The 26,268-nt window shown below is 41.8% G+C and overlaps 1 protein-coding gene and 1 pseudogene across 2 annotated transcripts in view; one reads left to right on the top strand and one right to left on the bottom strand.

The window, feature by feature from the left end:
* Window positions 1-3,801: 3,801 nt before the first annotated feature.
* On the top strand, window positions 3,802-6,981 carry LOC133062032 (RNA-binding protein with serine-rich domain 1-like; annotated as a pseudogene).
* Window positions 6,982-19,683: 12,702 nt separating this feature from the next.
* Window positions 19,684-26,268, bottom strand: part of LOC133062030 (heterogeneous nuclear ribonucleoproteins A2/B1-like) — a 69,279-nt gene continuing 62,694 nt past the window's right edge. The window contains exons 2-3 of one of the 2 annotated variants that reach the window (XM_061150528.1): window positions 23,553-23,684; window positions 19,684-21,360 (exon numbers count right to left, since the gene is read on the bottom strand). In XM_061150528.1, the coding sequence (XP_061006511.1) occupies window positions 20,141-21,190 (1,050 nt within the window). In that variant the 5' untranslated portion in view covers window positions 21,191-21,360; window positions 23,553-23,684 and the 3' untranslated portion in view covers window positions 19,684-20,140. The remainder of the gene's footprint in view (window positions 21,361-23,552; window positions 23,685-26,268) is intronic. The other variant, XM_061150529.1, reaches the window with a different exon arrangement.

Genomic DNA, 26,268 nt, shown 5'->3' with positions numbered 1-26,268 from the left:
GCTCCTCTGTCCATGGGATTTCCCACGCAAAATACTGGAGTGAGTTGCCATTTCCTACACCAGGGGATCTCCCTGAACCAAGGATCAAACTCGAGTCTCTGTACTGGTAGATGAATGAGTCACCTCATTCATCGAAGTCACCTGGGAAGCCCCCACAGTAAGGTAATGTTCTTAAATAAGTTGATGGATTCACAAAATGACTCTCCGCCCCTGCCCTGGTGAATTAGGTAGATAGGTGTTTGTTACAAGGTATAGTAAGGAAATTTCAGGCACAGTGTTCTTTCAGGGAAAGGAAGGTCCACCCTATTGCTAAGGCAGCTTGTGAGTTGTAAAGCAGACCTGGAGCCCTGGTCCTTCTAAAGCTATTACGAAGTACAGAAGGCAACTTCCATTCTTATTTTTGTAGAATGTATCCCAGCCAAGGGAAAGAAAACATTACAATATTGGTAGACATTGCAAATGCCTACCCAGGCACAAATGTATTTTTTTTTTCATCTACAACAGTATCTTATGGTGTTAATGGCCTCAGAATCTTGTGTTTATGGGTATAGATTTAGGAATCTCTCCAATGCCTTGGATCTGAGAGAGAGCATGTCCTCTAGATTGTGTTGTCCACTCTCTCCCCCTATAAAAGGAGAGGCAGAGGCAAAAGTCAGTAGACTTTCCAGGGAGTCACAGGCTGTCTGCAACTCAGGCAGAGGACAGAGGACAGCTCTTGGAACTGGGGAAAACTGCATAGACCTATTTCCAAGCTGGCCTCTTCTGATGAGCTTGGAATCCATATTGATGGCAAGAGTGCCCATTTATCTACCCTTGTCCTATGTAAAATCTCTTTAATTTAGCAAACGGTTGCCCTTAAGACAAAAAGTTACCTTGTTGAAAGTTGTTTTCTGTGGTGTTAGTATTAAAGATTCAAGGGTTCCTATATCTGTATGTATGAAGTTTCCTTGGGGTAAGAGGCCAGATTTTTTTTAAACAAAATCACTATGAAGTAGAAGTAGTATTTGCCCGGCCTCTGTTTAAATATTTCTCTCTGAAAAATGTTTTACCCACAAGTTTCTTGGCTTTTTTCCCGCAATTTATTTTAATTGGAGCTAATTACTTTACAATATTGTGGGGTTTGCCATACATTGACATGAATCAGCCATGGTGTTCCCCTGTCCATGTGTCCCCCCTGTCCCAAACCCCCTCCCACCGCCCTCCACATCCCATCGCTCTGGGTCGTCCCAGTGCACTGGCTTTGAGTGCCCTGTTTCATGCATCAAACTTAGACTGGTCATCTATTTCACATATGGTAATACACGTTTCAATGTTATTCTCTCAAATCATCCTGCCCTCACCTTCTCCCACAGAGTCCAGAAGTCTGTTCTTTATATCTTTGTCTCTTTTGCTGTCATGCACATAGCACTGTCGTTACCATCTTTCTAAATTTCATATATATATGTGTTAATATACTGTGTTGGTGTTTTTCTTTCTGACTTACTTCACTCTCTACAGTAGGCTCCAGTTTCATCCACTTGTTAGAACTGACTCAAATGCATTCTTTTTTATAGCTGAGTAATAGTCCATTGTGTGTATGTACCACAACTTCCTTATCCATTTGTCTGCCGATGGCTATCTAGGTTGCTTCCATGTCCAAGCTATTGTAAACAGTACTGCAATGAACACAGGGGTACATGTGTCTCTTTTGACTCTGGTTTCCTCAGTGTGTATGCCCAGCAGTGGGATTTCTGGGTCATATGGCAGTTCTATTTCCAGTTTTTTTAAGGAATCTCCACTGTTCTCCACAGTGGCTGTACTAGTTTGAATTCCCACCAAAAGTGTAAGAGGATTCCCTTTTCTCCACACCCTCTCCAGCATTTGTTTGTAGACTTTTTTATGGCAGCCATTCTGACCAGCATGACATGGTACCTTATTGTGGTTTTGATTTACATTTTTCTGATAATGAGTGATGTTGACCATCTTTTCATGTGTTTGCTAGCCATCTGTATGTCTTCTTTGGAGAAATGTCTGTTTAGTTCTTTGGCCCATTTTTTTGATTGGGTCATTTATTTTTCTGGTATTTTCTTTCTTTCTTTTTAATTCAGCTCTCTGCTGCTCCATCCCAGGGTCTCTGATTCATCACTTCTGGGAGCAAGGCCTGAGACTCTGCATTTCTAGTAGTAATTCCCCAGGTGCTGCTGCTGCTTATGGTCCAAGGATTCATTTTCTACCTCAGAAAACCACTGGTCTAGCCTGGTGAGGTGGGGAAGCTTTCTGAGACTTGAGGGTCCTTATTACAGATAGAGGCCTGGGTTGGCCCTGTAGCAGAAATGCATAGACACTACCCCAGACTCTGCCATACTGGGTTTCAAATTTCTTTCTCTTCCTATTAATAGTGCTTACAATGTGGGCTGAGGAGGCAGTGCTCCCATGAAAGGCAGTTCTGAACTAAATGACACTACAAAGCCCAGATTATCCCATTTTTAAGCTGGAAGAAGACAGAATGTTCCAGCCATCTGCCTGGTACATCAGCACAGGGTCTGCCTCTCGTGGCTTAGTTTCCCCTATGGTGGCCCTGAGCTGCAATGAAGACAGTACAGATTGGACGTCCATGGGCCCTGGGGGTGACAAGGCGGTGAGGTGCTAGGACTTGTGGTAAGGGTTTTGTCTGTGACTTACCTATATCACTCACACCAGGGTCAAGGTGACTTTTAAGTTATTTTACAGTGTCTTTTCTTTTTTCTCACTCTTTGATTTCTCTACCTGAGATATCCTCTGAGGCGATGTCGAACTTTACCTCATTTCTCTTCCAAATTAATCCAGTACCTTTGTGTATTTTGATGTTTCTGTGAAGCTTTGTTTAATGTCTACTGCTTCCCAGGTGGCACTAGAACCTGTTCCCAGGGGGGAAAGAACCTGTTTGCCAATGCAGGAGATGTAAGAGACTCCGGTTCAATCCCTGGGTCTGGAAGATCCCCTGAAGTGGCGGAATAGTAAACCACTCCAGTGTTCTTCCCTGGAGAATCCCATGGACAGAGAAGCCTGGAGGGTTACAGTCCATAGGGTCGCAAAGAGTCGGACACAACTGAAGCAGCTTAGCACGCACGCAACGTCTACTGCATTGCAAGCAGATTTTTAGTGTCTGAGCCACCAGGGAAGCCCTCTTTGTACATTTAACATTGTCTAAAACAACCTGGGGAGAAAGCAATGGCAACCCACGCCAGTACTCTTGCCTGGAGAATCCCATGGACGGAAGAGCCTGGTAGGCTACAGTCCATGGGGTCGCTAAGAGTCGGACACGACTGAGTGACTTCACTTTCACTTTTCACTTTCATGCATTGGAGAAGGAAATGGCCACCCACTCCAGTATTCTTGCCTGGAGAATCCCAGGGACAGAGGAGCCTGTTGGGCTGCTGTCTATGGGGTCGCACAGAGTCGGACACGACTGACGCAACTTAGCAGCAGCAGCAGCAGCAAAACAACCTGGAACCTGCTTCAATGTTGGGCTAAAATAATCTAGTATGTCACTGGCTCTTATATTTCCGGGAACATTTATCAAACAATTGAATGTTTTTAAAAATTCAGCTCTCTGATACATATGCGTCATCAGTTTGCCCTTCTCCAATCTCTTTATCATCGATAATTGTCATTAATATTTTTTCTTTCTTCTTGCTTCTCTTCCTCCATATCTCCCTCTTTCTCTGCCTCTGTGATGGCCTTATTAATGATTACAGCACTCTATCGTACCTAACACTATAGGAAACATCTTTTAATCTATTAACTCCTTTCTCTCCTGAGGCTGAGGAGCGGGGAGGCGAGATGACTCCGTCTCCCATCCCACGCGAAGAGCGCTCTGAGGAGCAGTCCGCGGATCGCTGTAAAGATACAGGCACTACCCAGCAGTCCGGCGTGAAGAACCGCGGCAGGGATAAAGCTCGGAAGCGGCGCAAGGCCTCGGGGGGGTAGCAACAGCTCGGAGGCTCGGTCCCACGCGGGCTCCAGCCGCGGCTCCAGCTCGCCCTCAGCATCCGGCCGCTCAGGACGCTCCAGTGGGTCCCGCAGCTCCAGCTCCAGCAGCTCCCCCGGCTCTCCAAGGCCTTGGCGCCCCCGAGACCACAGGCGGCAGCCCAGTTCCAAACCCAAACCACCCAGACTAGACGAGAAGGAAAGCAGAAGGCGCAGCCCCCCCAAGCCCACCAAAGTGCACGTCGCGAGGCTCACCCGGAAGGTAACCAGGGAGCACATCCGGGAGCACATCAGGGAGCATTCCACCTTCGGGAGAGTTAGAGAGATCGACCTGCCCAGAGAAAGGATGCGCGCGCATCCGTCTCAAGGCCACGCCTACGTGGAGTTCAAGAATCCGGAAGAGGCGGCAAAGGCGCTCAAGCACATGGACGGAGGGCAATCGACGCCCAGCAGATCATAGCCAGAGCCGTGCTGGCCCCAGCCACCCCCAGGCGACTGAGCCCTCCCTGGAGAATGCTGCCACCGCCCCCTCCACGTGGCGCAGGCTGAGGAGGAGCAGGTCGTGTTCCCCTTGGGGCAGATCCCCCGAGCTCCGGTGAACCTGCTTCCCCTGCCGCCCCCGCCGCTGGAGCGGCTCCAGCTCCAGCTCCTTCCGAAGGTGAGGGCAGCAGTTGACACGTGTCCCCGAGCAGTTAGAGCTCCGGCTGCAGGGGTGTTGCTGATTTAGGGTTGTGCTTGTGAAGATGCCCTCCAGTGTTATGGCTGGAAAACTTCCAAGTTTCTATAGTTCCTGGGAGTCATGTAGCTAGCAAAGCCAGCAGGGGTGAGCCAGGGGGCTCCAGGTGGAGGGACATCCCCAGCCTGAGAACACGTTTTCCCATATCCCAAATGAGCTGGGCTTATCTGGTGACCTAGTCCTGCCGTGATGCCATTCCTGCTATCCTAGCCCTGCTGCCCTGCTAGGGTCCTCTTCTGACCTCTAGGGTCAAATGCCCCATATTATCTGCCCCAAATAATTCTTTGCACATGTGTACACACACACACACACACACACACACACACACACACACTCCCCTCCCTTTCTCTGAAATTGGCAAGTTGCAAGCCAGATCTGCCAGGTCATCACAGAACCAGCCCTACCGGGGGCAGTTGTGTTGCTGTTCATGGTCCTGCAGGCTACCTTGGCAATGTGTACATTGCTTTTTTGGTTTTTATTGTACAGTCAGTACTATTTATTTTCTGTTTTGAGTTTTGTAACTTTGTCGCATTTTAGATGATGTTGTGGTGGTTCTTTGTCGTGTAGAGTTAAATAAACCCAGGATTAGAGTTTAAAAAAAAATCTTTTCTGTCATGAAGATTCAAATAAATTGGGGCAATGACTTTGTTCAGTGAAATTTTGAATCATGGATCTTAGTCCACAACTTGGCATGTAATAGGTGTAAACTCTGTAAACGTGAGGATCACATGATTTTCTTTCCAAGCTGGGAAATACTGGGTGTTGAAAGGGATTGTGTTAACGCCAGTCAGGATGGCTGCTATCCAAAAGTCTACAAGCAATAAATGCTGGAGAGGGTGTGGAGAAAAGGGAACCCTCTTACACTGTTGGTGGGAATGCAAACTAGTACAGCCACTATGGAAAACAGTGTGGAGATTTCTTAAAAAACTGGAAATAGAACTGCCATATGACCCAGCAATACCACTTCTGGGCATACACACTGAGGAAACCAGATCTGAAAGAGACACGTGCACCCCAATGTTCATCGCAGCACTGTTTATAATAGGCAGGACATGGAAGCAACCTAGATGCCCATCAGCAGATGATTGGATAAGGAAGCTGTGGTACATATACACCATGGAATATTACTCAGCCATTAAAAAGAATTCATTTGAATCAGTTCTAATGAGATGAATGAAACTGGAGCCCATTATACAGAGTGAAGTAAGCCAGAAAGATAAAGAACATTACAGCATACTAACACATATATATGGAATTTAGAAAGATGGTAATGATAACCCTATATGCAAAACAGAAAAAGAAACACAGATGTACAGAACAGACTTTTGGACTCTGTGGGAGAAGGCGAGGGTGGGATGTTTTGAAAGAACAGCATGTATATTATCTATAGTGAAACGGATCACCAGCCCAGGTGGGATGCATGAGACAAGTGCTCGGGCCTGGGGCACTGGGAAGACCCAGAGGAATCGGGTGGAGAGGGAGGTGGGAGGGGGGATCGGGATGGGGAATACATGTAACTCCATGGCTGATTCATGTCAATGTATGACAAAACCCACTGCAATGTTGTGAACTAATTAGCCTCCAACTAATAAAAATAAATGGAAAAAAATAAAATAAAATCTTTTTCTTAAAAAAAAAAAAGGAAGAAAGGGATTGTGTTAATAATTATGGCAGGACAACAGGATTAAAATATTTTTATTTTCTCCCTCTAAAAACATCCTCTGAAGACAGAAGTGATGGGTTGTAAAAGAAAGGGTGCACTAATTAGGTTTACATTTTAAGTAGATTATTATGATTAGAGTCTTAAATGGATTAAGAGAGAAAGGATGTTAAAATCATAGTGACAGTTGACTGCAGTCTCCCACCAAAGAGGTGGTATCATGGTATAACTGAGGTTGAGTGCCTTTCAGAGAAAACTGTATAAAGTGTTTCTGGAGGTTGAATAATTTATTTCAACAAAATATATCTGATCCCCTTCTAAAGGCAAAGTGAATAAGTAAGTATGAAGTATGTCAGTGTGAACCATTAAAGTCCACATTACTCTTCCCTTCATTGGGTATTCAACTAGGTGAGAAAATCAACATAAAAGGAAGAGATGATAATACATATGCAATTCACAATTTGAAAACTAATAGAGAAAATGGAATATTAATTTTGATGACTGAGTCTGGAAAGGTCACTCTCTTCAACTGATGTGTTTTGCAGGAAGATGGAAAAATCGCTCAGGATTGATTCAAGGGAGACAGGAGCTGAGAGGCCATAGCAGCATCACTGGGTCTTCGTGGAGATGCTCCTAGAGGTATTTTTCTGGAGCACCTTAGGTTCTCACCACAGAGCCAGGACAGTTCAGACCTGCATTCTTCACTGAGATCTCTCTCATCTCCTTCAGCTATGCGGAATTGAGCTGAAGCAACTGAGTCTGAAACCACAGAAGAAAGTCTGAGGAGCTACTGCCAGCAGTGGGGAAAACTTACAGACTGAAACTCTGGTCCAGGAGGCAGTGGAGGCAGTGGGGTCGGGAGGGCAAAGCTGGTACTGAGCTTCTTCCTATTTGCCTTGGGCTTCCCTTGTGGCTCAGCTGGTAAAGAATCCGCCTGCAATTCGGGAGACCTGGGTTCAATCCCTGGGTTGGGAAGATCCCCTAGAGAAGGGAAAGGCTACCCACTCCAGTATTCTGGCCTGGAGAATTCCATGGACTATATATTCCATGGGGTCGAAAAGAGTCAGACATGACTGAGCAACTTTCACTCACTGTCTAATAGCAGAGAGCCCAGAGGTAATAGGACAGCTTCAGGTGATGAAAACTCGTCTCAGTCATGAGTAAACATGCAGTGATGTGGCAGAAGACACCAGAGCAGCTGCAGAGAGCCATTGGTGAATGGAGTGGATTTTTTTAAGAACATTACCTGCCTGCAGAGGAAAAACTATATAGAAAATGCCTTTGAGGCAGTTTCTTAGCTTAATTACTTTTTTTCTAGTGGTCTTTGTCAGAGTGTAGAAGCATCCTTATTTTGATCATGTGAAAACTTTTGCAAGATTATTCTCAGATGTGGAAAAGCTGTTAGCCAAGAGTATGTTGTAATGAGGCATAACATTGTTCCTTAAATTTTAGAGTGTAATTATGAAGCAGGTGTACATTTATGATTCAATACAACAATTCTGAAGAAAAACACAGTTGTTTGTCCTCTTTGATTTATACTTTTTTGTACTTTTAATTTTTTATAACAATTTTTTTTCTGATTTCATGAGATATCATTGACCACAATTGACATACAGTACTATATATGTTTGGGCTTCCCCCATGGCTCAGCAGTAAAGAATGTGCCTGCAATGCAGGAGTTGCAGGAGACGCTGGTTCAATCCTAAATCAGGAAGATCCCCTGGAGGATGGCAGGGCAACCCACTCCAGTATTCTTGCCTGGAGAATCCCATGAACAGAGGAGCCTGACAGGCTACAGTCCATAGGGCCACAAAGAGTCTGAAGCAACTTAGCACACACGCACACAGTATAGATGTTTAAAGGGGATGTAATAGAGTAATGATATGACATCTATATCAGGAAATGATCACCACAATAGCTTTGACATCCATTATCTCATTGAGGTACAGTACTATATATGTTTAAAGTTTAAGTGTTAAAAGCTTTATTTTTTTTTAATATCTGTAAACTCATGTATTAACACAATAAAATAGAGATTGTTCACATGTTTATCAGTAATTAATGCCCAAATTATATTAACAAATCTGGAATGTCTGAATCCCACAGTCATACCAGAGAAATTAGTTTTGTTCATTTGTGTTTCACCTGCATGCACGCATGCTCAGTCGGTTCAGTCATGTCTGACTCTTTGCGACCCCATGGACTGTAGCCTGACAGGTTCCTCTGTCCACGGGATTCTCCAGTCAAGAATACTGGAGTGGGTTGCCATGCCCTCCTCCAGGGGATCTTCCCGACCCAAATCAAACCTGAGTCTCTTATGTCTCCTGCATTAGCAGGCTGGTTCTTTACCACTAGCACCACCTGGGAAAAATTACTAATAAATACAAAATTACTTCAACCATCTGACTCTTGCCCTGCCCTTTGCCCTAAACTCTCTTTACTTCACTGACTATGACTTAACTCTTTCATTATCACACTGTTCCCTGTATAAACTTATTTTCATATACAAATATTTGTGGTTACATTAAATTATGAATTAATGAGTATTATGAATTATGATTAAATTATGATTCCTTCATTTAATATAGCCTGATACAGATAATTGAGCTTCTCTGCTGGCTCAGTGGTAAAGAATCCGCCTGTCAAGCAGGTTTAGTTCCTGGATGGGGAAGATCCCCTAGAGAAAGAAATGGCAACCCACTCCAGTATTCTTGCCTGGGAAATCCCATAAACAGAGGAGCCTGGTGGGTTACAGTCCCTGAGGTCACAAAAGAGTTGGACAAAATTTAGTGACTAAACAACAAATACAGATAATCATTTTTACCACTTTTCTCAAAGCTAGAATCTTAGAATACTTTCAATTTCATTTTAACTTTCCTGGCTTTTCTATTACTGCTGTCATGCATTTTAATTCTACATATATTTTAATCTCCATGACATATTTCTTGAACTGTTTATAAAGCAAAATTCATTGATATTTATTTTAAATTCTCTTTTATTGACTCTGTTCTTTCCTGCATCCCTTGTTTTCAATTTGGAAATATTGTCCTTTGGACTTAATAGCACTGTCTAGTATTTTGTCTAATTCAAGTCTACTAACAATGAAATGCGTCACTTTAAGTTTTTCAGACATCTTTATTTGGGACCATTTTGATGCTGGGTATAGAATTTTGTCTTGACGTGAGATTTATTTTAGCACTTTAAAAAGCTTCTCGGGACTTCCCTGGTGGTCCACTGGTTAAGTATCCATTTTCCAGGGACTTCCCTGGTGGCTCAGTGGTAAAGAATCCTCCTGCCAATGCAGGAGACGTGGCTTTGATCCATGATCTAGGAAGATGCTACATGCCTCAGAGGAACTAAGCTGGTGCGCCACATCTACTGAGCCTGTGCTCTAGAGCCTATGCTCCGAAACGAGAAGCTACCTCAGTGAGAAGCCCAAGCACCACAACTAGAGAGTAGCCCCCATTTACTGCATCTAGAGAAAAGCCTGCACAGCAATGAAGACACAGCATAACCAAAGATAAATAAATAAAATTATGTAAGAAAAAGAATCCACCCTCCAACACAGGTTAGATCCCTGGTCAGGGAACTAAGATCCCCTATGCCACAGGTCAACTAAGCCTTTCGGCTGCAACTACTGCTCTTGCAGTCTAGAGCCCATGATCTGTAACAAGAGAAGCCCATTGCACTTCAACAAAAAGCCGATGGACTGCAGCAAGAGAAGCCCACATGCTTCCCCTGGAGGTAAGCCCGTGTGAAGACCCAGCACAGCCAAAAATGAAAAAAGAGAGAGAGATTAAAATATTTTCTAAAATAAAAGGTTCATGTTGCTATCTATCTTAGTTTTTATTTATGTCTAGGCATCACCAATTAGCCTCTGTATTCTCTAAAATCTCTAAAATCTTTTTACATTGACTTTGGCATTGAGACCATAGTGTATCTCATTCTTGCATCTGTGTTTTTGTTTTTGTTTTGTTTTGTTTTTTGCTCAAAGAACGTTGAGTTACTTACATCTGTGGGTTGATGTCTTTCATCCATTTGGAACATGCTTGTGTATATTTTCATCTGTGATATCAATTCCTCCCCACCTTCTCTCTGCTCCACTCTTCATCACTTCCCACTTATGTTTTAAATCTGTCTTGTCTATTTTTCACTCTGTGCTTTTGTTTGAATATTTGCTCTTGAACTGTCTTGCAGCTTACTAAATCAGCCTTTTCTTGGAATCAAAACCTTCTTAGTTACTTAATTCCTTAATATCAGTTATAATTTAAATGCCTTCCACAGGTTTAATTTAAAAAAGTTTTGTGATGAGGAGAATTTATTCCTTCTGATACAATAAAAGTCAAATAGATAGGAGAACATTGTAATTTGGATCATATTAAGATATAATTGGAGTCAGAATTCATCAAACTGAAACTGAAAGTGGGATCCAGACTCCCACTGCTCAAAAGCCAATAAAGAGGCAAGGTTGATGGAAAGGAAAGTTTGCTTTATTTTGGATGCCAGTGACCGGGGCCAGAGGGGAGGGCAGACTCCTGTCCAAAGGGCAACTCCCCCCTTGACAATCATGGGGCAAGAGAGTGTATAGGCAGAACAATGGGACTATATGTAGAAACAGCAGTCAGCTCTGACGGTAATCTTGAAATTGGTCACCAGTGGTCTGACCAGCATCATCTTGATTGTTTCAAGTGCAGTTAATTTTAAGTTCCAGGGTCAGTTTTTTCCCATTTCCTTAAGGCCAATGCTCACAATTGTGGCAGCTTCTGTCATGGCTCCAGTCTGGTCATCATGCAGTTAACCTATTCCACTTGGTGGGAATTTCAGTATCTACAAGACAAATCAGGATATTGCTCAAAATCTATAGCCCTTGAGAAGAAACTAACATTCCTTGACAATGCTTAACGACTAAACTATTACTGTTTTGTCCTATTTGACTGCTTTTCTTTGCTTCTGCATTTTCTCACTTCTATGATTAAACTTATTCTTCTGGCTAAGTTGTTGTTTTTTTTTTTTTTCACAGATAATAGGCAGGTTGAGGACATGGGGTAAGGGGATGGGAAGGACTGTAGGAACTTGCTCTATTTCAACTCCACTTCTGGGTATATATCTGAACAAAACAAAAGTCATTATCCTGAATAGTCCATGTTCATTGCAGCATTACTTACAATAGCCAAAACATGGAAATGACCCTAAATATCTATCAAAAGATGAATGAAGAAAATGTGATTTTACATTTTATGCATATATACAACACATGTTCATATATATATACATACACACATATATATACACATATAATGATAGACTGTTCAACCATAAGAAAATAAGGAAATCGTGCCATTTCCAACAACATGGATAATCTCTTGAGGGCACTATGCTAAGTGAAATAAGTCAGAGAAAGACAAAGACTATAGCATCTCATTTATATGATGAACTTAAAATTTCCTTTATAATCTCAAAGGAAAAGATACCACCAGAGGTGGGGAATTTGTGAGCAGAGAAATAGAATGAAGGATGCCAAAAGGTACAAATTTCTGGTTAAGAAGATAAATAAAGTACTAGGGCAACCAGCAGCAGTGGAAAAGCCAGGGTACAGTCAGCTCCTGGGTGGCTTATCAGCTCCACTGGTGGACAGCAGCTCCCAGGCGGCGGAATGGCTCCAGGGTAACCAGCAGCATCAGTGAGGTGGGGTGCCCTCCACTCCTGGGCATCCTCAAACATCAGCTCCAGCAGTCCCCAGACCCGCTTTTCAGCCACTCCAACAGGGCCTTTGCCTCAAACCCTGGCCACATCTTGACTGACTCCTGATGGCCAGTGAAAGTTTAAATGCTCACTGAGGACCAGCAGTGGGAAAGTCAAAGCACAGGCATTTCATCCAGCTACGCTGAGCAACTGAAGGGCATGTCCCCACTAAAAGTGTGGTACACTGTAGAAGGGGAAGGCAGACCACTTCAGCATTCTTGCCTTGAGAACCCCATGAACAGTTTGAAAAGGCAAAAAGATATGAAACTGAAAGATGAACCCCCCAGGCCAGTAGGTGCCCAATATTCCACTGGGGTAGAGTGGAGAAATAGCTGCAGAAAGAATGAAGAGGCTGAGCCAAAGTGAAAACGACACCCAGGTGTGATTGTGTCTGTTGGTGAAAGTAAAGTCCAATGCCGTAAAGAGCAATATTGCATAGGAACCTGGAATGTTAGGTCCATGAAACAAGGTAAATTGGATGTGGTCAAACAGGAGATGGCAAGAGTGAATAATCAGTGAACTAAAATGGGTGGGAATGGGCAAATGTAATATATATGACCTATCTACTACTAAAGGACAAGAATCCTTTAGAAGAAATGGAGTAGCCCTCATAGTCAACAAAAGAGTCCAAAATGCAGTTCTTGGGTGCAATCTCAAAAATAACAGAATGATCTCTGTTATTTTTCAAGGCAAACCATTCAACATCACAGTAATCCAAATCTATGCCCCAACCTCTAATGCTGAAGAAGCTGAACTATTCTATGAAGACCTATAAGACCTCCTATAACTAAAACCAAAAAAGATGTCCTCTTCACCATAGGGGAGTGGAATGTAAAAGTGGGAAGTCAAGAGATATCTGGAGTAACAGGCAAGTTTGACCTTAGAGGAGTATAAAATGAAGCAGGGAAAAGGTTAACAGAGTTTTGCCAACAGAATGCACTGGTCATAGCAAACATCCTTTTTCAACAACATAAGAGATGATGCTAAACATGGACCTCACCAGATGGTCAGTACCAAAATTATATTGATTACATTTTTTGCAGCCAGAGATGGAGAGGCTCCAAATGGTCAGCAAAAACAACACCTGAAGCTGACTGTGGCTCAGATCATCAGCTCCTTACTGCAAAATTCAGGCTCAAATTGAAGAAAGTAGAGGAAACCACTAGGCCATTCCGTTATGACCTAAATCAAATCCCTTATGATTATACACTGGAAGTGACAAATAGATTCAAGGGATTAGATCTGATAGAGTGCCTAAAAAGCTATGGATGAGGTTCCTAACATTGTACAGGAGGTGGTGACCAAAACCATCCCCAAGAAAAAGAAATGCAACTAGGCAAAGTGGTTGTCTGAGGAGGACTTTCAAATAGCTGAGAAAAGAAGAAAAGCTTATTTTTGTGTATGGTGTTAGACAGTGTTCTAGTTTCATTCTTTTACAAGTGGTTGACCAGTTTTCCCAGCACCACTTGTTAAAGAGGTTGTCTTTTTTTCCATTGTGTATTCTTGCCTCCTTTGTCAAAGATAAGGTGTCCATAGGTTCGTGGATTTATCTCTGGGCTTTCTATGTTGTTCCATTGATCTATATTTCTGTCTTTGTGCTAGTACCATACTGTCTTGATGACTCTGGCTTTGTAGTAGAGCCTGAAGTCAGGCAGGTTGATTCCTCCAGTTCCATTCTTCTTTCTCAAGATTGCTTTGGCTATTCGAGGTTTTTTGTATTTCCATACAAATTGTGAAATTATTTGTTCTAGTTCTGTGAAAAATACTGTTGGTAGCTTGATAGGGATTGCATTGAATCTATAGATTGCTTTGGGTAGTATAGTCATTTTCACAATGTCGATTCTTCCAATCCATGAACACAGTATATTTCTCCATCTATTTGTGTCCTCTTTGATTTCTTTCATCAGTGTTTTATAGTTTTCTATGTATAGGTCTTTCGTTTCTTTAGGTAGATATACTCCTAAGTATTTTATTCTTTTTGTTGCAATGGTGAATGGTATTGTTTCCTTAATTTTTCTTTCTGTTTTCTCATTGTTAGTGTATAGGAATGCAAGGGATTTCTGTGTGTTAATTTTGTATCCTGCACCATTACTGTATTCATTGATTAGCTCTAGTAATTTTCTAGTAGAGTCTTTAGGGTTTTCTATGTAGAGGGTCATGTCATCTGCAAACAGTGAGAGTTTTACTTCTTCTTTTCCTATCTGGATTCCTTTTATTTCTTTTTCTGCTCTGATTGCTGTGGCCAACACTTCCAAAACTATGTTGAATAGTAGTGGTGAGAGTGGGCACCCTTGTCTTGTTCCTGACTTTAAGGCAAATGCTTTCAATTTTTCACCATTGAGGATAATGTTTGCTGTAGGTCTGTCATATATAGCTTTTATTATGTTGAGGTATGTTCCTTCTATGCCTGCTTTCTGGAGAGTTTTTGTCATAAATGAATGTTGAATTTTGTCAAAGGCTTTTTCTGCATCTATTGAGATAATCATATGGTTTTTATCTTTTTTTTTTATTAGTTGGAGGCTAATTACTTCACAACATTTCAGTGGGTTGGTTTTTATCTTTCAATTTGTTAATGTGGTGTATTACATTGATTGATTTGTGGATATTAAAGAATCCTTGCATTCCTGGGATAAAGCCCACTTGGTCATGATGTATGATCTTTTTAATATGTTGTTGGATTCTGTTTGCTAGAATTTTGTTAAGGATTTTTGCATCTATGTTCATCAGTGATATTGGCCTGTAGTTTTCTTTTTTTGTGGCATCTTTGTCTGGTTTTGGTATTAGGCTGATGGTGGCCTCATAGAATGAGTTTGGAAGTTTGCCTTCTTCTGCAATTTTCTGGAAAAGTTTGAGTAAGATAGGTGTTAGCTCTTCTATAAATTTTTTGTAGAATTCAGCTGTGAAGCCATCTGGTTCTGGGCTTTTGTTTGCTGGAAGATTTCTGATTACAGTTTTGATTTCTGTGCTTGTGATGGGTCTGTTAAGATCTTCTATTTCTTCCTGGTTCAGTTTTGGAAAGTTATACTTTTCTAAGAATTTGTCCATTTCTTCCAAGTTGTCCATTTTATTGGCATAGAGCTGCTGGTAGTAGTCTCTTATGATCCTTTGTATTTCAGAGTTGTCTGTTGTGATCTCTCCATTTTCATTTCTAATTATGTTGATTTGCTTCTTCTCCCTTTGTTTCTTGATGAGTCTGGTTAACGGTTTGTCAATTTTATTTACCTTTTCAAAAAACCAGCTTTTGGCTTTGTTGATTTTTGCTATGGTCTCTTTATTTATTTATTTATTTATTTTTGCATTTTTTTTTTCTGCCCTAATTTTTAAGATTTCTTTCCTTCTACTAACCCTGGGGTTCTTCATTTCTGCCTAATTTTTAAGATTCGCCTTTATTTCTTTTGTATTTATTTCTGCCCTAATTTTTAAGATTTCTTTCCTTCTACTAACCCTGGGGTTCTTCATTTCTTCCTTCTCTAGTTGCTTTAGGTATAGAGTTAGGTTATTTGTTTGACTTTTTTCTTGTTTCTTGAGGTAAGCTTGTATTGCTAAAAACCTTCCCCTTAGCACTGCTTTTACAATGTCCCATAGGTTTTGGGTTGTTGTGTTTTCTTTTTCATTTGTTTCTATGCATATTTTGATTTCTTCTATGATTTGTTGGTTATTCAGAAGCGTGTTATTTAGCCTCCATATGTTGGAATTTCTAATAGTTTTTTCCTGTAATTGAGATCTAATCTTACTGCACTGTGGTCAGAAAAGATGACTGGAATGATTTCAGTTTTTTTGAATTTACCAAGGCTAGGTTTATGGCCTAGGATGTGACCTATTCTAGAGAAGGTTCTGTGTGCACTTGAGAAAAAGGTGAAATTGATTGTTTTGGGGTGAAATGTCCTACAGATATCAGTTAGGTCTAGCTGGACCATTGTGTCATTTAAAGTTTGTGTTTCCTTGTTAATTTTCTGTTTAGTTGATCTGTCCATAGGTGTGAGTGGGGTATTAAAGTCTCAGAACATAGGCAAAACACTCTACAACATAAATCACAGCAGGATCCTCTATGACCCACCTCCCAGAATATTGGAAATAAAAGCAAAAATAAACAAATGGGACCTAATTAAACTTAAACGCTTTTGCACTACAAAGGAAACTATAAGCAAGGTGAAAAGACAGCCCTCAGATTGGGAGGAAATAATAGCAAATGAAGAAACAGACAAAGGATTAATCTCAAAAATATACAAGGAACTCCTGCAGATCAATTCCAGAAAAGTAAATGACCCAATCAAAAAATGGGCCAAAGACCTAAACAGACATTTCTCCAAAGAAGACATACAGATGGCTAACAAACACATGAAAAGATGCTCAACAGCACTCATTATCAGAGAAATGCAAATCAAAACCACAATGAGGTACCATTACACGCCAGTCAGGATGGCTGCTATCCAAAAGTCTACAAGCAATAAATGCTGGAGAGGGTGTGGAGAAAAGGGAACCCTCTTACACTGTTGGTGGGAATGCAAACTAGTACAGCCACTATGGAAAACAGTGTGGAGATTTCTTAAAAAACTGGAAATAGAACTGCCATATGACCCAGCAATCCCACTTCTGGGCATACACACCGAGGAAACCAGACCTGAAAGAGACACGTGTTCATCGCAGCACTGTTTATAATAGCCAGGACATGGAAGCAACCTAGATGCCTATCAGCAGATGAATGGATAAGGAAGCTGTGGTACATATACACCATGGAATATTACTCAGCCATTAAAAAGAATTCATTTGAATCAGTTCTAATGAGATGGATGAAACTGGAGCCCATTATACAGAGTGAAGTAAGCCAGAAAGATAAAGAACATTACAGCATACTAACACACATATATGGAATTTAGAAAGATGGTAATGATAACCCTATATGCAAAACAGAAAAAGAAACACAGATGTACAGAACAGACTTTTGGACTCTGTGGGAGAAGGCAAGGGTGGGATGTTACGAGAGAACAGCATGTATATCATCTATAGTGAAACAGATCACCAGCCCAGGTGGGATGCATGAGACAAGTGCTCGGGCCTGGGACACTGGGAAGACCCAGAGGAATCGGGTGGAGAGTGAGGTGGGAGAGGGGATCAGGATGGGGAATACGTGTAACTCCATGGCTGATTCATGTCAATGTATGACAAAACCCACTACAATATTGTAAAGTAATTAGCCTCCAACTAATAAAAATAAATGAAAAAAAAAAAGAAAGCCTTCTTAAATGACCAATGCAAAGAAAGAGACGAAAACAATAGAATGGGAAAGACTAGAGATCTCTAAGAAAATTGGAGATACCAAGGGAACATTTCATACAAAGATAGGCACAATAAAGGACAAAAACGGCAAGGACCTAACAGAAGCAGAAGAGATTAAGAAAATGTGGCAAGAGTACACAGAAGAACTATACAGAAAAGATCTTAATGACCCAATTAACCACGATGGTGTGATCACTCACCTAGAGCCAGACATCCTGGAGTATGAAGCATTGCATTAAACAAAGGATTAGAAAGCATTGCTATGAACAAAGCTAGTGGAGGTGATGGAATTCTAGCTGAGCTAGTTCAAATCCTAAAATATGATGCTGTGAAAGTGCTGCACTCATTATGCCAGCAAATTTGGAAAACTCAGCAGTGGCCACAGGACTGGAGAAGATCAGTTTTCATTCCAATCCCAAAGAAAAGCAGTGCTAAAAGATGTTCAAATTATTGTACAATTACACTCATTTCACATGCCAACAAGATTTTGCTCAAAATCCTTCAAGCTAGCCTTCAGCAGTATGTGAACCAAAAACTTTGAGATGTCAAACTGGATTTAGAAAAGGCAGAGGAACCAGAGATCAGATTTCCAACATACCCTGGATCATAGAAAAAAGCAAGAGAATTCCCAAAAAACATCTGCTTCTGCTTCATTGACTATGCTAAAGCATTTGACTGTGTGGATCATGACAAACTGTGTAATATTCTTAAAGAGATGGAAATAACAGACCACCTTACCTTCCTCCTGAGAAACCTGTATGCAGGACAAGAAGCAACAGTTAGAACCAGACACAGAACAATGGTCTGGTTCAAAATTGAGAAAGAAGTACATCGAGGCTGTATATTGTCATCCTGCTTATTTAACTTCAATGCAGAGTATATCATGAGAAATGCCTAGCTGGATGAAGCACAAGCTAGAATCAAGATTGCCAGGAGAAATATCAAGGACCTCAGATATGCAGATGATACCACTTTAATGTCAGAAAGTGAAGAGGAACTAAAGAGCCTCTTGAAGAAGGTGAAAGAGGAGAGGGGGAAAGCTGGCTTAACACTCAGCACTCAAAAAACCAAGATCATGGCATCCTGTCCCATCACTTCATGGCGAATAGATAGGGAAACAATGGAAACAGTGAGAGACTTTATTTGAGGGGGGGCTCCAAAATCACTTCTGATGGTGACTGCAGCCACAAAATTAAAAGACACTTATTCCTTGGAAGAATAGCAGTGTCAAGCCTTGACAGTTTGTAGAAGCAGAGACATGACTTTGCCAACAAAGGTCCATCTAATCAAAGTTATGCTTTTTCCAGTAGTCATGTATGGATGTAAGAGCTGGATCATAAAGAAGCCTGAATGCTGAAGAATTGATGCTTTTGAACTGTGTTGCTGGAGAATACTCTTGAGAGTCCCTTAGACCGCAAGGAGATTAAACCAGTCAATCCTAAAGGAAATCAACCCTAAATATTCATTGGAGGGACAGATGCTAAACCTGAAGCTCCAATACTTCAGCTACCTGATGTGAAGAGCTGACTCATTGGAAAAGACCATGATGCTGGGAAAATTGAGGGCAAGAGGAGGAGGGGGCAACAGAGGATGAGATGGTTGGATGGTATCACTGACTCAATGGACATGTTATTTGAGGAAACTCAGGGAGATAGTGATAGAGAAACCTGGCATGCTGCAGTTTATAGGGTTGCAAAGAGTCAGACATGACTCAGCGAATGAACAACAAGGGATGTAATGTACAACATAATGACTACAGTTAACACTTGTTTTTTGTCCCATATATTGCAGGACAACTAAGCCCACCTGTTGCAACTACTGCGCCTGTGTGCCTCAAGTAAAAAGACCATGCACCTTAGAGTCAGTGCTTTACAACAAGAGAAGCATCCACTCACCGCAATGAAGACCCAGTGCAGCCTAAATAAATGGGTGATAGTGGTCTGGTGGTTTAGTCCCTAAGTCATGTCCAACTCTTGGGACCCCATGGACTAAAGCCCCCAGGCTCCTCTGTCCATGCGATTTCCCAGTTGACAATACTGGAGTGTGTTGCCATTTCTCTCTGCAGGGGAACCTTCCCACCCAGGGATTGAATCCACGTCTACTTCATTGGCAAGTGGATTCTTTACCACTATGCCACCTGGGAAGCTGCTAAAAATAAACAGTAAATTAAACAGTATATATCAATAATACCTCATAAAAGTAGAAAAAATTACTTAAAAGATAAAAATTTTAAAGTGAAAAAGTCATAAGTGAAAAAGGACAAATTACAACTGCTTTTCTTTTAGAATTATTTTATTAAATCATAAAAGTACAACTGCTTCTTAACTCTACAGACACAAAGTTTTAAACGAACAACATTCTGTCTATTGTGCTGATTCTGGCTAATAGCTTCAAAACTTTGAGAAAAACCATTTAAAAGGTCTCACATGTCAGCTGAAACTTACACATTTAACATTATCAAAGATGGAATACTTCTACACTCTCACTAGAAAGAAACAATTAAGAAGCTAGGAAACTAGGAAACTATATCAAAGTCAGTTTTTTTCACAATTTTTCCTCCACAGGAAGGTAATGTTCTTAAATAATCCAGTCCATTCACAAAAATGACTCTTTGAACCTGCTCTGAGTTCTTCTGACACATCGCTAAATATTTATTCTTGGCTGAGATAAGAATTTTCTTAATGTTCTTATTTCAATAACCTGAAACTGTTCTGTTATGTCTGGGCTCTCATCCTCTGCTATTCAGACAGTGAAGCCCAGGGCAAAGAGGAAAACACTCAGTATCCACTTCCCCCTACATAACCCCAACTTCCTCCACTGCCTCCTGGGCCATAATTTTCTCCACCGTATGGGGCTGCTATGTTCCTGCCAACATCAAAGATACCATTCCTCATTGGACCGTAATTAGACGGTTGCTGGTTGTAATTTCCAAAATTATTGCCATAACCACCTCCAGAGAACTTCCACTGGTTGCCATACCCAGGACCTCGACCACCATATTCTCCACCTCCTCCTCCATAACAAGGGTAACCTACAAAATTACCACCTCCAGGTCCTCCTCCATACCCATGACAGCCACCCCTAGATCTGGGACCATTTCCATATCCATCAGCTTCTCCTCTAAATTTAGTTCCTGGCCCTCGTCCAAAATTTCCACCCCCACTAGAAGAAACATTAAAACCAAAGGGGCCTCCTTTTCTACTTCTAGAACCTTGAGTTTCCTTCATTTCCTGTTTCGACAAAGCCTTCCCAACTTCTGCACGATGACCATTGATGGTGTGGTATTTCTGCAATACTATCTTATCCACGGGATCATAGTCATCAAAAGTCACAAATCCAAAGCCTCTTTTCTTGCCCGACTGCCTATCAGTAATGATCTCAATGACATCGATTTTTCCATATTTCTCAAAGTACTCTCTAAGATGATGCTCCTCGGTATCTTCCTTAATTCCACCAACGAACAGCTTCTTCACAGTGACAAGCGACCCCTGTTTTTCAGATTTCTCTCTCGCAACAGCACGTTTGGGGTCAACCACTCTCCCATCAATGGAATGAGGTCTGGCCGCCATGGCTGCATCCACCTCAGCCACGGAGGAGAAAGTAACAAAACCAAACCCTCTTGATTTTTGACTGGCAAGGCCCCTCATGACCACACAGTCTGTGAGTTCTCCCCACTGCTGGTAGTAGTTCTTCAGACTTTCTTCTGTGGTTTCAGAGCTCAAGCCACCAATGAAGAGTTTACGAATTTGTTCGTTTTCTTCCTTTTCCCTCTTCACAGGAACAGATGTCACAGTTTTCTCCATCGCGGGTTCACTCACTGCAGCCATATTTCCAGTAGCCGAGGTTAACGCGAGATCTCGCGGGATGAACAGAGACCCGGCAGGTCTCTACTGCGGGGTGAGGCCTCTACTGCCCCAGGAACGGCAGGTCTAGGAACCTTCACAGGGAGTCGGTGATGCGGCTCAGACCTCCAGAGGCGCTGCCTCTTTCAGTGTTCCTGCAAAACACCATTTAACACTGTGACTTTTCCTGATCCAGTCATTAAGATTAATATTGCACTTTCCTTATTAATGTTTCCCATTTTGAATTGTATGTGTACTATCCAGACTTCCCAGGTGGTGCTAGTGGTAAAGAACCTGACTGCCAATGCAGGTTAGATGTGAGAGACACAGGTTCAATCCCTGGGTCGGGAAGATCCCCTGGAGCAGGGCATGGCAATCCATTTTTTTGCCTGGAGAGTCCCATGGGCAGAGGAACCTGGCAGGCTGCAGTCCATGGGTTCACAAATAGTCAGACATGACTGAAGCAACTTAGCACGCACATCAACTTAGGCACATCATCTCTTTATCTTGATTTTCTCACTAAGTTGGATGCCCAATGAAGGGAAGAGTAATGTGGACTTTAGAGATTTACACTGACAGACTCATTGACTTTGCCCTTAGACTGGGCTCATATATATATTTTTTTTAAAAGACTGTTCAAACTCAAAAAAATACTTTCTAAACTTTTCTAATAAATTCACTCAACTCCAGTTATATACAATGATAAAAACCTCTTTTGTGGTAGACTGTCTAATTGGCACTAGGGCTTCAAATCCTTTCTCTATGTAATCCATTTAACCTCTAATCACAATAATCTGGTTAACATGTAAACCTAATCAGTACACCCTTTCATTTAAATCTACCATTTCTGTCTTCAGAAGATATTTTTAAAGGGAGAAACTAAAATTTTTATTTTATTTCTGTTGTCCTGCTGTAATTATTAACACTATCCCTGAACATTGATCTAGAAGTCCAAGTTTGGAGGGAAAATTACTTGATCATCCCATTTACAGAGCATTTATTGGGAGGATTAATGCTGAAACTGAAGCTCCAATCCTTTGGCCACCTGATCTGAAGTAAAGATTGAAAAGACCCTGATGCTGGAAAAGACTGAAGGCAGGAGAGGAAGGGGGTGACAGAGCATGAGATGGTTGGATGGCATCACCGACTCAGTGGACATGAATTAAAGCAAACTCTGGAAGATAGTGAAGGACAGGGGAGCCTGGCATGCTGCAGTCCATGGGGTGGCAAAGAGTCGGACATGACTTAGCAACTGAACAACAATTATGTGCCACATTGTACTAAACCCTTGAGTTTAACTTAAAGTCACTGCCCCAGTTTATTTGAATCCTAATGAGTAAAAAGGGTTATAGACTAAAGAATATCTACTATTGTGCTTAGTCTGTCCATGGGGATTCTCCAGGCAAGAATACTGGAGTGGGTTGCCATGCTCTCCTCCAGGGCATCTTCCCAAACCAGGGATCAAAACCAGGTCTCCCACATTGCAGGCAGGCTCTTTATAGTCTGAGCCACCAAGGAAGCCCAAGAATACTGGAGTGGGTAGCCTATCCCTTCACCAGGGAAACCTCCTGACCCAGGAGTCGAACAGTGGTCACCCGCATTACAGGCAGATTCTTTACCAGGTGGGCTACCTGAGAAGCCCATATCTACTATAGTTTCAGGTATAATTAAGTATTGTGATCATCAATAAGGCCAACAGAGAGACAGAGAAAGAAGGAGATATGGAGGAAGAGAAATAAGAAGGGAGAAAAAATTAATGACAATTGTTGATGAAAAAATTGCAGAAGGCCAACTGATGACCTATTTGAAGCAATAGGTTCAAATAGTTCTTGAAGCAAAGAATTGAATTTTTTTAAAGAAAGGAAGGAAAACCAAACACATAGTCTGTAAAACAACTTCTCAGAGAGAACTATTTAAAGAACACTTCCAAATACTTCTACTTCATAGTGATTTTGTTTTATATATATATATATATATATATGTATATATGTATATATATATATATATATATGTATATTTTGTATATACATATATATACAACCTGGGATTTCCCTGGTGGTCCAGTGGTTAAGACTCCAAGCTTCCACTGCATGGGGTTTGATCCCTGGTCTAGGAACTAAGATCCTGCATGCCATGAAAAAATCTGGGCTACTATCCCAAGAAAGCTTCAGACTCAAAATATACAAAATCGTCAGTATTTCTTAACACTAGCACCAAGGAAATAACTTTCAATAAGGTGACCTCTTTAAGAGCTATCGTCTGCCAACTTAAAAAGACTTTCCAAAAAAAAAAAAAAAAAGTATATAAATGAACACTCTCTTGCAATCAAGAGAGATTCCACACTCACCAGAAGAGGCCTGCTTGGAACTCTGGTCTATGCAGGATTCCCTATCTTCCAAGTGCTGTCCTCTGACCACTCTGGAGATGCAGACAGCCTGTGACTTGCTGGAAAGTACAGGAACTTCTGCCTCTGATTCTCCTTTTATAGAGGAAGAGAGTGGACAACCCAATCAGGGGACAACTCAATCCAGAGGACACACCCCTCCCTCAGATCAAAGGCTTTGAAGAGATTTATGAAACTTTATCCACAAAGTTGAGAATTTGAGGCTATTGACACTGTCAGATACTCTTGTAAATGAAAAAATGTAATACATTTGTGTCTGGGAGTGGTGTTGGCAGTTTCAACATTTTAATGGTTACTCCCACTCAGGATACATTCTACAAAAAAAATTATTTCTATACACAGAAGTATCCATAAGCTTATGTTTTAACACAATAAAGTAGAGGCTGTTTAAATGTTTATCAGTAAAAGTCCAAATCTTTATTAAAAATCTATAAAGTCTATGCCAATAGCCATTCCAAAGAAATCAGTGTTTTGTGCATTTGCTAAGTCGCATCAGTCATGTCTGACTCTTTGGGACCCTATGGACTGCAGCCCGCCAGGCTCCTCCGTCCATGGGATTCTCCAGGCAAGAACACTGGAGTGGATTACCATGCCCTCTTCTGGGGGATTTACCCCACCCAGGGATCGAACCCACCTCTCTTACATTTCCTGAAAGGCAGGTTCTTTCCCACTACCTGGGAAGCCCTCTAAATAGTCTGTTAACTATCTTTATTTCGCTGATTGTGATTTAACTTTTTCTTCATTCTGATGCGGGCTACATTTTGAAATAATTTCAATTTCTTTGGTAAATAGAAATATTATAGAAACCCATTTCCTCTGTGTTTACTTTCTTTAATGTGTGTTTTTAAATACTTACAATTACAGGCCTATGTACACTACCATATGTGAGATAGCTAGCCAGTGGGAAGTTGCTCTATAGCACAGGGAGCTCAGCCCGGTGCTCCGTGGTAACCTAGAGGGCCGGGATGGGAGGAGTGGGAGGGGGGCTCAGGAAGCAAGGGATACATGTCTGCTTAAGGCTGATTCATGCTGTTGTACAGCAGAAACTAATACAAAACTGTAAAGCAGTTAAACACCTATAAAACTTTTGTGATTTAAAATTATATAATCAGTTATACCCCCAATGATGTGCAGAAAGTAATCATGAGTGAACATTAAGCTGCAGCCATGTTATCAGTCCTTCCAAAACCATGTATTTTGTTTTGTTGCTAAGCTGTGTCCAGCTCTTCTGCTACCCCATGGACTGTAGCCTGCCAGATTCCTCTGTCCATTAGGATTTCCCAAGAAGAAAAGTAGAGTAGATTGCCATTTTCTTCTCCAGGGGATCTTACCAACTCTGGGATGAAACCCAGGTCTTCTGCATTGCAGGCAGATTCTTTACCATCTGAGCCACCAGGGAGGCCCAAAAGAGTTTAAAAAATAAAATCACCTAGGTTACCTTGTTCTGTTTCTATTGGTGTTGGGTGGATAATACAACATCTGATGTTTAACTGTAGGGAGCAACATGACTGGGCTAAGGAATGCCCAGTTAGCAGGTTGTGTATTAACTCTGTGTTCCTGAAGATGTTTCTAGAAGAGATTAGCATTTGATTCCATAGACTAAATTAAGAGACCCCACCCTCCCCAGTGTGGCAGAGGGTAGTGGGGGAGGGGGGGTGTCATCCATTCTGCTGAGGGCCAAATGGATCAAAAAAGTGAAGGAAGGGTGAATCCATTCTCTCCTCTTGAACTGGGATGTCCACATTTTCCTTCCCTTGGACTCAGAGCTCAGGCCTTCAGACTTGAACTGAATTTTACCACTGGCTTTCTGCTTTTCCAGCTTGCAGATAGTGCTGCCAAAACCTTGCCTTTCTATGCACAAGTGGAAAGATGAAGACAGTTATGAAGGAGAAAGAAAGAGTGGCTTTATCTCTTTGCCAGGCAAAGAGGGACCAGAGTAGGCTAGCGCCTCAAGAACTGTGCCCCCCTCGATGGGGAATAGGGAGAGGTCTTATAGTCTGGGCTCTTGGTTGGGGTTAGGTGATAAGGATCAAAGCAGTGACAGGCTCGCATTCTGATGGGTTGGTGGTGAGGTAAGTAGGAGTCTGTGGTGCTCGAGAAGACTCTTCAGAGTCCTTTGGACTGCAAGAAGATCAAATCAGTCAATCCTCAAGGAAATTAACCATGAATATTCAGTGCAAGGACTGATGCTGAAGCTGAAGCTCCAATACTTTGGCTACCTGATGTGAAAAATTGACTCATTGGAAAAGACCCTGATGCTGGGAAAGATTGAAGGCAAAAGAAGGGGGCAGCAGAGGATGAGATGGTTAGATAGCATCACGGACTCAGTGGGTATGAATTGCAGCAAACTCTGGGAAATAATGGAGGACAGAGACTGGCATGCTACAGTCCATGGGGTGGCAAAGAGTCGGACACGACTTAGCCACTGAACAGCAACAAGACCTTGCTCCAAGGTTGCTCTTGACCATTTCTCCCTGGTCTTGCATTCCCACCCTTCCCTAATTAACAACTGCTTGAATCTGCCCCCTGGAGCTCAGGGAAGGTCATGGGGGCTAAATGAAGGCCATTTCCTGTAATTGAAGAAATGGGGGACATGGAAAGGCTTTGTGCCCTGGTGCCCTATAGACCCCTGCTCAGTATCAGACTCAGAAATCAGACT

This window comes from Dama dama, chromosome 9, assembly GCF_033118175.1.
Source record: "Dama dama isolate Ldn47 chromosome 9, ASM3311817v1, whole genome shotgun sequence".
NCBI lineage: Eukaryota > Metazoa > Chordata > Mammalia > Artiodactyla > Cervidae > Dama > Dama dama.
This window is presented reverse-complemented; position numbering and strand designations above follow the sequence as displayed.